The 13,242-nt window shown below is 39.2% G+C and overlaps 2 protein-coding genes across 3 annotated transcripts in view; one reads left to right on the top strand and one right to left on the bottom strand.

Annotated features, from left to right (window-relative positions):
• The window catches only part of rad9a (RAD9 checkpoint clamp component A), a 6,799-nt gene extending 3,461 nt beyond the window's left edge, over positions 1–3,338 (bottom strand). Inside the window, exons 1-7 of the mRNA XM_008420323.3 lie at positions 3,048–3,338; positions 2,864–2,934; positions 2,624–2,697; positions 2,482–2,530; positions 731–845; positions 449–548; positions 248–354 (exon numbers count right to left, since the gene is read on the bottom strand). Coding sequence (XP_008418545.2) covers positions 248–354; positions 449–548; positions 731–845; positions 2,482–2,530; positions 2,624–2,697; positions 2,864–2,934; positions 3,048–3,081 — 550 coding nt within the window. The 5' untranslated portion in view covers positions 3,082–3,338. The remainder of the gene's footprint in view (positions 1–247; positions 355–448; positions 549–730; positions 846–2,481; positions 2,531–2,623; positions 2,698–2,863; positions 2,935–3,047) is intronic.
• LOC103471373 (uncharacterized) lies at positions 2,721–13,242 on the top strand. 2 transcript variants are annotated; one of them, XM_008420324.2, is made up of 8 exons: positions 2,721–2,937; positions 7,145–7,555; positions 7,696–8,544; positions 8,642–8,775; positions 9,905–10,322; positions 10,422–10,548; positions 12,079–12,293; positions 12,637–13,242. In XM_008420324.2, the coding sequence occupies exons 2-8, from the start codon at positions 7,541–7,543 to the stop codon at positions 12,889–12,891; spliced, it is 2,013 nt and encodes a 670-aa protein (XP_008418546.2). In that variant the 5' UTR covers positions 2,721–2,937; positions 7,145–7,540; the 3' UTR covers positions 12,892–13,242. The 2 variants fall into 2 exon arrangements, with proteins under 2 accessions (XP_008418546.2, XP_081467677.1); XM_081611551.1 differs by having other exon boundaries at positions 2,722–2,937; positions 7,145–7,599.

Below are 13,242 nucleotides of genomic sequence, written 5' to 3'. Positions count from 1 at the left end.
ATTTCATTAAAGTTTTTGGCAACATTTAAGGCAACATAAAGCATCTTTTGTTAAATGTTCTAAACTTTTAGTTCCTTCAGACTGACTCGAATGAGAAACACGCCTTCTCAAGAGGGGGAAATGAGGCACTGAAAGGGAGTGTTCACTTTGTAGTTTGCTGTGAAAATAACTGAACTAATCAGCTGACGTAATTGTCATGTTATTTGCTGACTGGAGAGGGGAAAAAAACTATCATTTTTTTTTGCACCTGCTTCATCCTCCACATGATTTCTGACCCACATCCGTTCGTCACTCACTGTCACGGTCACTTCTTCCAGAGATGAAGGGAAGTGCACAACCGTGTCCACCAGCACTCTGAGAACAAAGGAAAACCAAAAATGCAGATTGGGCTTAAATTTAACAGTGGCATAATGAAAGCAAAACAAAATGAGAGTGAATATTTGAAAACCTGGGTTGGGCTCTGAACACATTGGCACAACTGTTTTTATCAAACACTGCTTCCAAGCTTTCGCTGTCCTGGTAAGACAGGTTATGTGTCTTCAGGAGGCCTGGAGAGAACATCAAAACACACAAACCTTTAAAACTCAAAACAACACACGAGGGAATGCAATGTAATGAATGTGCAGTGCTGCAATTAGTACTGAATACTTCAAAATGAATGACACATGTCCCCTGTGAAGCCCTCAGTGTACAGCACTGTAAATCTGAAAGGGAAGCAGGGTGGTGTTACCATGTTTGCAGTGCAGCGTGAAAGTGAGGCGATCTTTCTGCTCATCGAGACCGATGTGACATTTTTCCACCGTTTTCTCTAAAGTTGCGAGAGATTTGAAGACGGACTGCACGCTCTGGCAAAGTAAAAAACAAAACAAAAAGTAAAGCAACAGCTCTATAACAGATGCAGGAATTTCTGTAACTTTATCTGCAGTGAAACCATCTCATACTTGTTTTAAGTCATGGTAATAAAACACTTTTGGCATGTTACAGGCTTACTATAATGTTACGTACACGCGTGTGTGTGTGAAATGAACGGTTTTACTAGGAGAGGTTTTCTGCAACTATCTGGGGCAGGAAGCTCAGAGGTTTCACACTGATAACCACAACCTCCCGGTACCAACGTGGCACACAAAACAGCATGTAGAGATGAGCAACGCAAGAAAACGTTCAGACGCATCCATTTCCTTCTTACTGAGAATTATTCAACTGGGATCAGTCATAAAAATTAGCAATCAGATATTGTGAAGAGATGACGTCAATCTATGCATGGGTTGGTAATTCTCACATCAGAAACCTATTTATGAAAATACTGCTGTTTTATAGTAGCACAGAAATCTGTAACAAAAAATGTATAACATTGACATCTAATTTGTTTTATTTAAAAAAAAGAGAGAAACAATTACTACTCCAATATCTCCAAGAATAACATTATATCAATTTATGGTTAACTCAAAAAATGTATCCAAGGTAAATACACTCTAAATGTTGTTTTACTTTTCAAATGTAGATTAGGCAGAATTTTTAACTATTTTTGCTGTCACTCTTTGCTTGCCAGTAAATAAATAAAAACATTTGAAAAGTTTCTTCAATAAACGGGCCATTTCCAAACAACACTAATGATAAGCATAGTAGCTTCCTTTCAGCCAGCTGGCCAGCAGCGCTCAGCAGCAGGTGGGGAAAGGAGAAATTTCTGCCTTATTCGAGACTTGAAACAGCCGCAGAAAACTCCAGTTATGCCATGAACTTTAAGGAAAACTTTAACCCCAGAAATGTCAGGACGTTACATTTTTACAGGTTTGAAATAACTTTTTTTTAAACCTGTCCATACAATTATGAGTTCTTTGAATTTTGGGATGAATTTACTGCAAGACCAGTTTGTTTTCATTGTTAAGCACCTTGAGGGATACATCTATGCTACGAGATCTTCTGTGAATAAACGTCCTCAAAACAACATCACAACATTTAGAAGATGAGAGAATTTGCAAGAGGAACAACTTCAATGTAAAAGAAGAACAAATTGCAATTTGCATTTGATATAAATGACATGATGTTGTTAAAGTATGAGAATCTTGCTTTAAAGTGTGCAAGAAGACTCTAAAATACTAGAAAGTAGAGTAAACATGCCTAATGTGTGACTCTTTATACAATATTTTATGGTGAGTATTATTATTTAAAGTAGTTTGTTTTGTCATGAGGTAAACTAATAAAACTGCTTTAAAACATTTGGCATGTTGTATACCTTGATACTAGGACATCCGAACAAGTCTTTTAAAATAAATGTACATCTGATAAAACAACATGAAATTGTACATTGTACATAAGGAAACTCTTGTAGGAACTTATTCGTTATGTCTGATGTAGGGAAAACTGCAGATGATGATGAAACAGTTTCTGATGGACTTTATGGTTGTACATTCCGCAAAGTTATAAAACCACTGACAAAGGGGCAAATTTCAGATTTTAAATTGTGCATTTATGCTCTCACACCTTTATTGCCATCTTGCAGCGGAAGTTGAGCCCGGTGGGAATGGAATACCTGCACAGAAACGCGGAACGATGCAGTTATAGTCTCTGCATAAATGTGATGCTCACTGGTCTAATCCGAAAGACAGGAGAATAAAACCTGCACCTGCTGAAGAAGAGCGGTGCGAACAGGAAGCAAGCATATGCCGATCGAGAGGAGTTCACAGACCGCAGGGCTAGCTACAAGTGAGAGAGACACACACACACACACAGAGAGAGAGAGAGAAATACAACAAACTCAACACTGTTCACTGACGCAAGGTTTGCACTAACAGGAAGAAACCAAACTGCATGCATGGCTGAAGGAAGTGTCGCTGTGTCTGACAGCAGCAGCAGTGCAGCTCACCCCGTCTTCCTGAGGCTCCACATACAGCTCGTCTCCGATCCTGGACAGAGAGTGGATGGCTTTGCCCAGCACTGGTCGGTACCATACACACACACACACACACAATCAGTAATTAAGTCATTACTAGCGTATATTGCGTATGATCAAGCTAGAGAACGACGGAACAGCAGGAAATAGTCAGTACCTTTCACGTTTCCTCCCGTTACGACACATTGCATTTTTACAAAGATATCAGTTAAGATGAGCAAACCTTCCTAAAAGTTTTCCAAAGCTACCAAACAGCTGTAGAGCCAGTTTGTTGGGTTTTAATAGCGTCCGCCCACAAAATAAATACTCCAACGGAAAACATACTTATTATAGCTGTGGTCGTGTTTGTAAAAGCTTATATGCGATGACTGCTTCATTGAATAACCGACCATTGCCTTGTTTACGCCGCCATAACCCACTTCCTCACTGTAGACCTATCAGAAAAGAAGGAATCAAGCGCATGCGCATTCACTTTTCTGTGGGTTTTGCTCGGAATCGACTCTTTCGGCTCGTTCACTTCTTCCAGCCTTTTAAATAAAGTACATTTTTGATATAAGTGTGTGGATACAATGAAATATTACAGTTTTTAAACAGTCATGAAAGGGGGCATTCTAACCCAATCTGAATAGCATTTTTATGAAGATGAATTCAGACAGAAAAATCGGTTTCAACTAGTCACCAAAGTTTTATTTAAGATATTTGTCAAAACATAAATGAATGCTTTTCTGCATATGTCTCATTTTTGCTCTACCCATCACTGTGTCTCTGATGTAATTTATAATCACATGGTATGGTCCTAGTTAGTCTTGTGTGACACCTGAAAACTTTCAAACCTAACAGATGTTGCCCCTTTTTTTAAATGCAGTTAGTTTCATTACACTGATGTTGCTAGCAGAAACTTTCAGCTTTAAATGTGTCCCAACCTTGCTCCCTCAGGCCCACAGCTTTGCATATCTTAGATTTCACCCCGCTTTTGCACATCTTACCTAAATTCACGAGCATTTAACAAACTTTGACAAAACTTGGCAATATAGTGTACGCTCATATTTCACTAAAACAGATAGTTTAGCTCTGTCAGATAAAACAGTTTTATGTTAAAATATTTTACAATTCAACAGTTGGCTGGTAAATAGTACAATACGTCAAAGGGCATATCATTGATTTGTAATCTGCTCACTGCCTCCTGCAGATGTTTATTTCTCTCACATTGTTTTGCTTACATGCAATGCAAAATAATAAAGCAGAATTCTCGAGTAAGCTGCTTTCTTTTCCCTTTTCCTGGTGTAAGAAAGAAAAATAAAATTGTAACTGAAATGAGGTTCATTAAAAGTATGTTTTAAATGTGGTCACTTTTAAAGTACTATGGTGATTTTAATAAAAGTATGCCTTTATCTTGACTCATAAAACCTCTATCCTTATTTCACTTTTTATTTTGCCTTTAATAAGTCTGGATTTCTGTAGAATTGCCCAGATGTTTGTGCTGCATTGAACCTCACTAGCTGTTTGACTAGATTCCTATTCTCAGGAGACTACCAGAGAAACAACAACACTTTCATGTAAACACTATCAACTCTAATGCTGATTTTATCATTTTCATCTGGTGCTCATTGTGATGGATTAGACTTTAATTATGACATCACATGTAACTAGAAGTCTTTAGGATAACATTATAATACTGGTATTATAGTCCTTTACAAAAGGTTTGCCACATTTTAATTATAGTTTCTCAAACTACAACCACAAACGTCAGTTTACGTTACTGAGGTACTACATGACAAAGCAACAAAAATATTGCGCTTATCGTGAAGTGAAAGGTAAATAATGCTTGGTCTACAACATGGCAAATAAAAATCTGAAAAGTATGACTTTTTTTGAGTCACACTAAATCAATAGTTTGTAAAACCAGCATTCTTCTCCGCAAACTAACTCAAACTCAGACTGGAGGGAGAGTGCCCCAGACGTCTTGGCCCAGATTCTCAAATGGATTTTGCGCTGGACTTTGACTAGGCCATTTTAACTAATAAATATACTTTTATCTAAGCCATCCCATTGGCTGTATGTTTAGGGTTAGAATCATCTGTCTTCATAAACTCTGACCATCCTTTTATGACCCTACTATTTCGAAGCTGCCTTTTCTTTCTAAGGTTTTAGAAAAAATTGTGTACTGTCAGCTGAAACAGTTTTTAGATGACAATGGCATTCTGGAGGTTTTCCAGTCAGGTTTTAAAACTCTTCATAGCACAGAATCTGCTTTAATAAGAGTTTTTAATGACATCCTTCTTGCATGTGATTCTGGTAACCATGTTGTTCTGATTTTACTTGACCTAACTGCTGCCTTTGATACAGTAGACCATGACATTTTAATATCGCGATAACACAACGTTGTAGGTATATTGGTGGGACTGTTCTTAAATGGTTCAGGTCTTACCTGGAGGACAGAACAATTTCAGTGAAAATTAGTGACTCTGAATCATCTGCTGCTTCTATGCCTTATGGTGTCCCACAAGGCTCAATTCTGGGCCCACTGCTTTTCTCTCTTTATTTACTGCCTCTGGGTTCTATCCTCAGGAAACATGGGATTTCATTTCATTGCTGTGCTGATGATTGTCAGATTTATTTGGCCCTGAAACAGAAGGATGTCCATTCTATCAAACATCTCCTGGCATGTCTAGGTGATATTAAAGCTTGGTTGGCCTTGAACTTTTTAAACTTTAATGAAAAGAAAACAGAGGTGATTGTGTTTGGACCGGGTGGCTCCTGTGAGTCCTCCTCTGTTGACCTGGGACCTTTGGAGGTATATTTTAAACCTGTTATTACAGATCTTGGTTTTAAGGTGGACAGTGATTTTAAATTGGACAGCCAAATCAGAGCCGTGGTTAAGTCCAGCTTTTATCATTTAAGGCGACTGAGCTTCTTCACCCCTACGTACCCTATCGGTCTCTCAGGTCAGCAGATCAGCTGCTCTTGGAGGTACCAAGATCCAGGAGGAAGCTCAGAGGGGACAGGGCTTTCTCTGTCATGGGTCCTAAGTTATGGAATGACTTGCCTTTGCAGGTTAGAGAGGCCCCTTCACTGTTCACTTTTGAAGCTTGTCTTAAAACCCATCTATTTTACTTGGCTTTCAGCTCCAGCAGGATCTAGTTATAAATTGTATGTTTGTTTGTTTGTTTTTAAATTGTAAGTTTTTATTCTTTTATTGTTATGTTGTGTTTTAATGTACAGCACTTTGTATCAGCTGTGGTTGTTTTAAAGTGCTTTATAAATAAAGTTGCTATGCTACACTATGCTATGCTACTAAAAAAGTCTCTTCACAGCATAATGCTGACACCACTATGTTTTATCTTTGGTATGATGCGTTCAAGGTGGCTTGCAGCGTTCACTTCCGAATAGTACTTGCAAGTGAGGCAGAAAGTTAGTTTTTGGTTTCATCTCACCTGAACACCTTCTTCCTTATACCTGCTGTGTTGCAAATTGGACTTTCTGCTCATCAAAAAGGTTGAAATTCTAGCCTGTCCTTCATTTTCATAAAGGCCAGTTCCTGGATGCGTAATAAATACCTTTTTTGCTGTCAATAGATTCTCTTGGTTGAACTGTGAATCCCTGCAGCTCCTTCAGAGTTACCGCGGGGGTCTTGGCCTCCTCTGATTATTGTTGCCTTCAGATGGACGAACATGCCGACAGATGTATGTACACAGAGTTGACATGTAATTTGCAAAAATGAGAAAATCCAGAAATGATGTTTTTATTTAGAAAGGACCAATGTAAAAGGAAGCTGGATACAGTAAAATAAATGTAAAACTCTGCATCACTTTCCCTCCACTTCACAATTGTGCAATCATGATAGAGCAACTTTGTCTAGAACTCTAACTTATTATGTGTAAGTTGGTGTTTGTGACAGTTCCTAGAAAGGATTAAGAGAGATCAATACTATCACAAAGCACTGTAGGTCTAAAATCACTCCTGAAGAACCGTTGACACAAAATGGGTTGCTAAATATATTACATAGTTTTCTCTCGATCTAAAGAAGCTAGCTGTAAAAATAGCTACCACTCTAAAAAAAAAAAACAACCACCCTATAATTACCAATGGAGGGTCACTGTGGGAAGAAAGAGGGTGTGTGTTCATGTGCTGTACTCACCAAGAAATAGGAAGGAAGGGCGACGTAAAACTCAAGCAGAGTGACACACAGAGGGAGAGTCACTGTCAAAGTGGAATTATCTCACCTCTCTGGTTTGTCTTGTTTGTCTTCTTCAGTGCGTAAGATGTGAGGAACGCTGCCGTGAACTGACTCTCCTCCCATCAGAGGTGATATAAGCAGCTGCTGCAGAAGAGGTATTACTAGAACAGGCTGTGGACATTTAGAGAAAGAGAGACACTTTTACAAGAAGCACGAGGAGCTATGTAAAGAGCTTGTTTTTTTCTTGAGAGAAGGACTTTTGTTGTACAATTCGAGGACTGTTGAATGAGTGGATGTAAAGCGACAGGCGTATCTGAGAAGAGGCAGCAGGAAGATAAGTGGTAAAACGTGGGCCTCGGTTTGATTTCGTGGTGAGGAACTGTTCGCACAATGAAAAGAGATCAGAAAACTTGGCAAGAGCAAGCCGACCCTCGCCGGAGTCTTTTCAGCCAAAGCTGGATTAAAGGAGAGAAATGATCACAGCGCAGGTACATTTTTCTGTCTTGGTATCCAGCCTCAACGAAACGCAGCAGTGAGTAGAAGCTATCCCTCTTTCGCTGGATGTGCTGCATTGTTCACATGTGTTTCAGTGAAACCAGGATCTGACACACCGACGATTTGTTCCTAGATGTCTCAGTCACCTCATTCATCAGACACCCATGCCGTGTTGCAGTCTATGCTGCAGAGACTGCAGCTTCAGTCAGGAAGAGAGGGCCAGACGCTTTTTCAAACACCTGTATCCTCGTCTGCACCTCCGGCTCTGGGGCAAAATGGTGAGAGAGGAGCTGCCAGCCTCCAGGGAGTTCCCAGCAGTCCTGTGAATGTGCTTGGTTTTAACGGGAACCCTTCAAAGGAGTTCCCAATCTCAGCCCCGAACAGTACTTCTGGCTTCCCGAGGGATGAAAAACACCAAGCAAGTTCTGCTTTGGAAGGGAGCAGGAGTCCAACTCTCTTCCCTTCGCAGAAAGTCAGCCCCAATGGAGACTCGGGCAAGAGGTGGGAGCTGGGGCAGGCTCCAGGGCCTGGGTTCTCCCCAACCAGTACAAGGCCGCTGTTTCCTGCTAAACCTCAAAAGGAGGTTAAACTCACTTTCTTTAAGAGGACGGATACAGAGAGGGAGAGCATTGGCAGCACCCCGATGAGAGAAGACGTCCCTGCTAATACCGGCGCTGTTTTGAACATGATGGAAAACCAGAACCACGTCCCAGTGTGGTCCGTGAACAGCACAGACGCCGGCTTGGCTGGTGGGGGAAATACAGGATCCCATGTTGGAAACGGAGGATTCGGCAGCTTGCAACAAAACAACGACGTGCAGGTCTTTTCAAACAGCCAAGTAGCAACAAACATGAGGAGAAAACGATCAACTGAGAATAAAACGAGAAGATGGACGCAGAAGCTCAAGGAGAAATTTAAGGACAGACATGGGAATGCTGGGAAAAAGGGAAAAGAAGACGGACTTCCTGGACAAGAAACGCAAGTGAGCGGTGTTCTTTTATTATTAATATTCTGCTAGAGATTATTGTAAATAAAATATTATTGTTTTTATTTTTAATCACATTTCCATCTCTAACCAGGTAATAATGCCAGATACACCAGGCAACAAACCAAATAATGATCCAGATGCAACCTTCTCTCCTTTGGACTGCACTGATTCCAGCAAATTACATCCTGCACAAACAGAAGACAACACTACTGCGAGCAACATCAGGTAATCACCAAACAGACTCACTCTTAATAATGTCCAAATTATGTCTGATATCCTAAAAGTATCAAGAGTTGGATTTTATTTATTTGCATTTGTCCCTTAGAACCTCATCAGAGTTATGAAAAGCATTTGGGATCTTTCCAGTAAAAGCCTTGTGACTACTTTACCTGACATTTTCACATCTAATGTGCCAAGAACACTCCTGTCACTGACAAGACCTGTCAACAGATTTCTCCAAACACGCTTTCTGACGATGTGCGTTGTGATTCTTCTAAAACAGACTATTCAAGGAAGCAGTGGCTGATAAGGAAGAGGGAAATAAAATTATATTTTTGATTTTATCATCAAAAATAAATACACACTGAATTACAGCAGAACAAAATGTGGAAAAATGGAACTGAAATTCAATGTTAAAAAAACCATATCTTTTTCAGTGACAATCAACTATAATTTTTATTTAGATTAAAACAATACAAAACGTTTAAAACATTGCATGAAGGTTTAAAACAAAAACATCATACATGCAATATTTCTCCTCATTTATCCCATGCATGACTTGTGTTGCAAAGGTATTTAAAACTAACACCATGGTTTACATAAAACAGAAAAAAAGCTGAAAAAATGCTCAAAGCATCAACTTTGAGGTAAATCTAAAAATTAAATATACATACTGTGATAATACATTTTCAAAAACACATTATCAGTACTAAAATAAATGAAAAATGTAAAAAAAAACAAAAAAAAACCCACACACAAAAAAAGGTAAATAAATTTTAAAGAGGGTTTTGATTGGCTGAATCTATGGCACAATTTGTCCATATATTTGTTTTTTATGTTTTCTTATCGTTTCATAAAGGAAAGAAGTGCTGTAAATACTTCTGAGTGATTTTTTAAAAATGCAGCTCTAACAAATATTTGCTCTGCCTTTCGTTTTGCATAATCTTTGCTGGATTTGATTTCATACTTTTGCATTTGTTCTGAGACAAAATAAATCTGATATCTAATATAATTTATATATACTTTAATCAGGACAACGAACTACACACTAATGGTTTGAAATGTTCTGGATTATACGATTTTAATGTTTTGCTTCCGTGTAGCCAAACTGAGCTTAAACTTTCTCTTCCACCAGGCGTAGTAGTGACTTTGACTTCGGCCTGGGGTCATTCAGCCTTCTGGACGAGATCACCCAGGGTCAGGTGTGGGCTAAGTTTTTAAACCCAAACCTCTCCACATCCTCAGTAATTGAGAGACCATCAGAGGAGACATCAAGCCAACCCCATATTCAGTCACAACCTCACAGTCTCAATCAGTCACTGGGAACTTTGAATCAGGTTGGAATCAGGAACAACCAGTGGAGCTTCAGGAGTACAGAGTACTCACCTGGTCCAGTCTTCAGCATGCCACAGTCAGCCCCTGTTTTTCCACCTGTAAACATGGACACTTCAGCATTAAAGCAGCAGGCTGACCAGTCGGAGCCAATGGAAGACGGACAAAGCCGATCGGAAATGCTGTCCAAACTCCAGCTCAGGTTGTCGGCGTTTGCAGAGGTCAGATGTTCATTTCTTTCTGAAAGCACAACATGTAAAAAAAAAATTTTGTTTTTCCATACTTCCAGCATTAAAAGTATAATTTCTTCTCGGTTTCAGCCATCAGGTAATCCTTACCATTCAATAGCAAGAAACAGAATCCAGATGAGCAGAAAGAGGCAACATCAGCCGGCTGACGAGAGATTTCACACTGAGAAAATGAGTGATGGAGGAAAGACAGATGAAGGTATGCAGAAACAACATGAAAACACACAATCCATGTTTTATTATTCAGTAAACATAATACTGAATATGGTTCAGGGGGTTGTAACACATTTTGTATAGATACATGCAGAATTTCGGTCCTTAACTTACATGGTATATGTGATGCTTATTGGATACCTGCAAGGGACTTAATCGGTATTTGAAAGTTACTTTTGAGATACTTACACACTGTTTGAAGCTGCAGTATATAACTTTCTTAAAATATATGTTTTTTCTTACATATTTGTTAAAACTGTCACTGTTGTGAAAATAGAATATGAAACAGATAATATGAAAAAAATCCTGTTCCTCTGCCTCCTCCCTGCTATCTTCAGAAATACGCTACTCCCAGTAAAAAACAACAAATCAGAGGCAGGGGGAAGGTATTAACTTTAACTACCTGGACTTTATTTGTCAGGAAGAAGGCACACCATTAAATCCAAACTAGGTTTAATCATATAAGAAAAAGAATCCTACCTATTAAGATACATATTGTGTATCAACAGCATTCTTATGGGTGCCAACAAGGGACATACAGGAAACCTACAGGGTATGTAAAAGAGTACTTGGAGGAATACAATGATATTATGAGGTGTTCTTACTGCATACTTGTAAGGTACTCACAGGGAGCCTCTGAGATGTAAAGCACCTGCTAACATTTACTCACGTTACTGTAATTATGTATGATTTGTCCGTACTTTGAACCTTTTTAAGTTGCTTACAAAACCTGAACCTGGATTGTACTCAGCTACATTTGAAGTCACATCTGTAATGACTTAAAAATAAAATAAAAACACCAGAAAAGACGGCATTGATCCATCTGCTGGGTTAGCAATCAGATACCATAATGTTGCATCAATTAGAAAACAGGCTCAAGCATAGTTAACCTCTGTGAAAAAGAAGAAGACAACTCATGGCTGTACATAAGGGACCAGGTTAACTGGAAGAATGAGAAAGGCAGACCATTTAAAATATTCGGAACAATATTTTAACTAATATAAAAAATATCAGTTTTATCAGTACTTGTGATTGTAATTTGGCTAAAAACAGAAGATAAGGTGCTTAGCTTGGAGTCAATTATTTAAAACTATTAGACTGGAGGATTGTTGGACGTATTGGACAGGGAGTTTTCCTGCCAGGTTCTGAGGAAGAGGAAAATCAGAGAGAGGCTGCACAGATGTAATGAAGGATGCCGAGATGATCGACTGTAGAGAATCCTAAAGGCAGCAACTGACCGAAGATATTATACATAGACGTCCCATTTAAATTTCATATAATACCTCCTAAATATTCTGATCATATGCTAACGTCTCATTTTGTGTTGAATTTTTATTGATATAGCCCTTCAAGTAAGGTAGTCTGTTAATACCCTTTAATTCTTGGTCTGTATTGCTGCCAGTTTTCATGCTTCATCTACGCTGTAATAAAAATATTTCCTCCTCTAGCCTTCATCAATAATGGCACTTGCTGTGGTTTCTGTTCACCAACTTTCCCCTGTCTTATGATGATCCAGAGCCCATATCTTCACCATCCTCCACCAGCATCCAAATGATGGAAGAGTCAGTGGAGTCACAGCAGAGAAACATCTCATCTTCACAACAGCAAAGGCCTCTTCCTGTCTCTCTACCTCCAACATCACTGAGTCCGTCTGGTCCGCCTCCCCGGAGTGTGCTCAGAAACAACACGTCCCATGAAGCCGAATCCGCAATGGAGACTATGACGAAACGGGTGAGAGATTGTGGATAACAGCGCCTCCTTGTGGTGTAATGTTTTAAAGCGTAAGGTACACTTAAGTATCAATTAGCAGCTAAAAAACTGATTAAATCACAATTTGAGTGCATTTTTTCATGCATACATGTCAAATTCAATATGGATTGCACGCAGAATATATTGTTCTTGATTCTAGAAAATACAGAAAAAGCAAAACAATAAACTCACTTTAACTAAAAGTGATAATTAGAGACATTTCAGAAAATTACAAAGCTCTGTTTTCGACCATAACATGTCTGACACATTTTTGTAAATTTGACATTGATTTTTGTTATTGTTTTTTCACAATTCTGTGACGCAGAGACGGGTCGAGGAGAACCGCCGGGTTCATTTTTCCGAGCACGTGATCGCCATAGACTCGCCGGACATCATGGACGATACGGTGGAAGAGGAGGATGAAGAGGAGGATTTGGAAGCGGATGAGGACTCGTTATTCGAGCCGGACTTTGAGGCGGCTCAGGTAGAAATAGACCAAGTGCTGCCAGCCCGTCGTTCAAATCTCCCTGCTTGGATACAAGCTCTGAAGAGGATGAATGCTGGGAAAAAGCACAGATAGTGGCTGCGGAACAGAAATGATTCTGCCGAATAAGTGACGTTTAAGCAATACATTCTTAAAACCATCATATTCGAGGAGAGTTTGTCTCCGAAACAGATTCATCTGGTTGTGAAAGTGGCAGAGATTTTAAGATGGTTTGAAACCACTGGACTTTTTGGCTACAGGAATTTCTGCCATTTTATGCATTTTTCCAGTCGTACATGGAAACCATTTAAATGAATATTCCTACAGAATGTGTGTCAAATATCTCTGGACACTCGCATTGTCCTGCTCAGAAACTGCTTTGTTAACAAGCAATCGATCAGATCATATGCTTCTAGCAATAAACTTTAAATCGAATGATTGAAATGA

Source organism: Poecilia reticulata, chromosome 10 (genome assembly GCF_904066995.2).
Source record: "Poecilia reticulata chromosome 10, P_reticulata-male-v2, whole genome shotgun sequence".
NCBI classification, from domain to species: Eukaryota; Metazoa; Chordata; class Actinopteri; order Cyprinodontiformes; family Poeciliidae; genus Poecilia; species Poecilia reticulata.
This window is presented reverse-complemented; position numbering and strand designations above follow the sequence as displayed.

What these genes read in the sequence shown, in the direction of transcription:
- LOC103471373 (XM_008420324.2), top strand. An exon ending in ACTACTGCGAGCAACATCAG is followed by an intron (nt 8,776 to 9,904) that starts GTAATCACCAAA and finishes CTCTTCCACCAG; the next exon opens with GCGTAGTAGTGACTTTGACT. An exon ending in TGGAGGAAAGACAGATGAAG is followed by an intron (nt 10,549 to 12,078) that starts GTATGCAGAAAC and finishes ATGATGATCCAG; the next exon opens with AGCCCATATCTTCACCATCC.